This window comes from Limulus polyphemus, unplaced genomic scaffold (assembly GCF_000517525.1).
Source record: "Limulus polyphemus unplaced genomic scaffold, Limulus_polyphemus-2.1.2 Scaffold76, whole genome shotgun sequence".
Taxonomy (NCBI): Eukaryota; Metazoa; Arthropoda; class Merostomata; order Xiphosura; family Limulidae; genus Limulus; species Limulus polyphemus.
In genome coordinates, this window is record NW_013665686.1 from 782,404 (window position 1) to 786,370 (window position 3,967).

Here is a 3,967-nt window from a genome sequence, read left to right on the forward strand (position 1 = left end):
CAAGACATGCGTCAAAGCTGCATGAAGATTAGCATCGAGGGGCCTAATGTACTTTCAGATACCTTGTTGTCAAGGGTTATCGACTTATATGCACGTTTTCTCTAAGAGTAGTTGCAGTGAACCATCTAAACGTATTTTCGGTACTTTTTTCTTTTTATGCAAATTCATAACAATTACATTTAAATATGATAACCAATAATAATAAAATATATCATTGTAAATTTGTGGAGTCAAGTATTTTAATTATAATACAGTATTTTCCATTTTGTCGAATTTGAATTCATTCCCCCCCCAATTTCACCCCTCCCCGATGAAAAGGTCTGAATTCAATACTGCATTAACAATAATCTAAGTGTAGTAAATCTAAGAGTGTATAACTATTAAGCTAAACAATCGTGATCCTTTAATCAACAGACAAAACTGACTTTGAAAGGTTTGTACATTATCAATAATCTAAGAGTAGTACGTCTAAGAGTCTATAATGCCTAAGTTGATCAATTGTGATTCTTTAATTAACAGACAAAAGACTTTCAATATAAGTCTAGTAAGTATAATAGTGTATAATGCTTAAGCTGACTAGTCGTGATCCTTTAATCGCTAATAGGTGAGAAGCTACATGAAAATAAAGCTGATAGTAATTTTCATCACTTTATTCTTTGAGACTTATTGCTATCAAAATATTATATGTATAATAAGGTCACTTGCCTTATGTTCTAATAATTTAGTTTTATTGGCCTTTTACTGTCATACAACATGCATTTTCATACATGGCATTTGCATCATTTTCTCGCAGATTGTGACATTTCGTTTAATTCAATTTCAATTAATAGCTATTTTTTTTCTATGTTTCTTTGTTCCTAGTGGATTAGTTTGAGCTTGGAAAGGAATATTTGAAACTACAGTCACAACCACAGTGATATTACTACCTAGTATCAGAGTTGGTTATATGTATAAATTACTAGAACTGGTATATTGTAATCAAGAGTGCTGAACATTGTTATCAGATATTCGGGTACAATGCTTGAATGAACCAAAAACTTCTTCGTATCTTAAACTAAAATATTAACTTGTATAATAAAATAAGCACTGACTTTAACCTATCTATGTTTTTTGTTCTAAGCTAATCTCTACTCATGTGGGTCTTTAATAACAGTTTGTGAAAAAGAATATAATCAAATGTCTCAAGGCAATCGCTTATGGTTCTTGCAAAGTTCTTAAAATGTGAGACTGTACAGGAAATGAATGGTTTTTAGGAATACAAAGTGGTTTATTTTAAATTATCGAGGATCAATGTCCGATTGAATTGTCCGATTTAAGGGAAGCAACTGTCTTTTGAAATGTTAATTTCATATACGTATCGACTGCCAAATACTTCATCATTCCTCTGGTCTTCTTCACCACGCTGAACTATCTCACTAACCTTGAAGTTAAAACCCATATAACCTTAAATACGCAGTACAAAACACCAACAACAACCTCCAGTTAATGGTATTTTGTAAAATTAAAGACAGATATTTGAACACACAAATAACAATTAGCATTGCCCTCAAAATGCTTTGAAATGTATGATTACTTGATAGGGAATATTCAGCAATTCTATTTTTCCACGTCGATTACCTCATGTGTCTTGTGTAATTAACTTAAACCATCAAAGTACTCAGCACGTGTAACCTCAGTCTTATTTATATAAATTGCTCTTATATTACCAAAAAAAAATGACAATACTATACTAACGCTGCTAGTTCAACAAATTGTTTTTAAAGATCTCTTGTACTTAGTTTATGTATGTTTTAAGATATTCTTTTTGATGCTAGTTAGACACTCCAAGAAAGGGTATATTATTAAAATTTAAAAGTTAAGTCAAGAGTGGAAAACTTTTATTCTTTTGAATATCGATTGATTTCCCATGATAACGTTCCTTACACAAAATTCTACATATTTTCTCCATCTTGCTATTGAAAAGTACCATTCCAATACGACATCTAATAGTTACATTTAACTCCGGTAGTGCTTAACTGCTGTCACCACATTTATTATATTCAAAACTGATTTTTCTGTGTTCCGCATGAAACTGTGATGTTGAATAACTTAAACTTATATATAAACTAAATATTATGCGATAAGAATCATCTCGTTGTCATCGAATAACTGGGAGTCGAAATTCAGAAATTAGATTTCAGTTTACATCCAGCCAGGACACTTAAACTACATATAGAGTTGTTGGGTTCGAATATCCATTTTTTATATAACAGTTTATATAGATCGTAAGAGACCAAATGAATAATTACTACTTACCAGCTATAAGCCACCTGCAGTCGAAGCGGTCAATTGATCATAATGATTTACGTAGTACTGTACAATACTTCTCAATAGAATATTAAAACTATTATTTCAAAATACTTTTATCTTTCTTTTCTTTAACTTATTTCAATTTTTTTCCATTTCGTAAATATTAAAAAACCAATACCATGAGCAGCTTCAAGAAATTCCAGCTCTCATTAGTTCACCTAGATCGATGACAAGATATTTTCATCCAGTAGAGCTTTGTATGGACTTAGATGTGGAGAATTGCTTATTGTCGTGTTAAAATATATACACATACCTTTACACCCATTTCCAAGATCTTCACGCTTTCTGGCGGCATCTTACCTCTGAATGTATACTATCAGTTAGTTCGTGTGTTCTGTTTTATCTAGGTGTTCCTGGGTTGCGAGCATTTAAGGTAACATGCATACAAAGTGACAAATACCATTATTATCGTATACAGTAACAAGGCAAAAGATGAACGATGAGTTATTTACCCTAAAGTTTTATGCTCGCCGAAAATATCATGTTTTCTACATAAATTACCTATTAAGAACTTTGTAGGTCAGAATATTAGTCGTTATAATACACACTTTATCAAAAATGTATATTTCAATGTGTTCAAAAAAATTCAAATTAAACACAAAAATCATACAACTAAAAAATAAAGAAAAAACAGAAACCAATGCAAGTAAAAACTGTAAAAAAACCGGTTAAGTCGATGTCATCTAATGTTTCGTTCATTCGTTTTGTTGTTGTTTACGTCAACAAAGAATAAAATTCTACTTATTAACCACGTCAAATAACATACACGTACTTGCATTTTTGGCTCATATATGGTGTACAAATTCCATCCGGGAACTTCTTCCAAGGTACTGTTGATACTGAAACTGAAAGTTTCGCAGCTTGTTGATGATATTAATGATGGATCCAAGGAAAAAGCCTCACACTGGGGATTAGTGAGACAGAGCTGTGCACAAGCCATAGGGGACTTTATAATTCTCTGGTCCATCCGGGATTCTACGGACAATGAAGAATTTCTTAATACTAAATTAAACGTAGCGTTTTGAACCCTAATCGATCTCGATATTACAAACTGCATTAAAAACAAAGCTATCTGTGTGAATAAATTCATAATTTCTAGAGGTTTCATAGTGTTGGTACTTTAAGATATAAATGTACACTCTTTTGGGAGTTTTAATTAGAAATAGACTCTCTCTGATAATGTGTGCGAATTTTATGAGTTTTTCTGTACACGCATGAGCAGAACGTATACAGACTTTTCTTGGTTTGATTTGCTGAGGCCAATTGACGTCAAAAGTGATTTTGATTTCTACGTGAGAGTTGTTTTCTTTTCATCTATAGCATTTTTAATACACAAGATCGATAACACATTAACAGACCGAACTGAAAGCCCAACTATACGATTTACTGCACTGAAAATAAAACACGGAAAAACTTAAACGTCTGTATTGCACAATAAACAAAGCTGTTATTTTTTAGTTTAATGTCTTAGTTCTATCCTTGTCGGTAATCTTGGGAACACTAAAATTCGGGACTTTGGTCTTCAGGTAAACAAAACGCAGATAGCCTATTGTGCCACTTTCATCTTCAAGTAAATTAGCTTATACATATTCTTAGACATTTCGTTCGAAAACAAAAA

The 3,967-nt window shown here is 31.9% G+C and overlaps 1 protein-coding gene across 1 annotated transcript in view; it reads right to left on the minus strand.

Moving 5' to 3' along the window:
- The window catches only part of LOC111087765, an 11,295-nt gene extending 7,838 nt beyond the window's left edge, over positions 1-3,457 (minus strand). Inside the window, exon 1 of the mRNA XM_022395592.1 lies at positions 3,122-3,457. Coding sequence (XP_022251300.1) covers positions 3,122-3,457 — 336 coding nt within the window. The remainder of the gene's footprint in view (positions 1-3,121) is intronic.
- Positions 3,458-3,967: the final 510 nt, after the last annotated feature.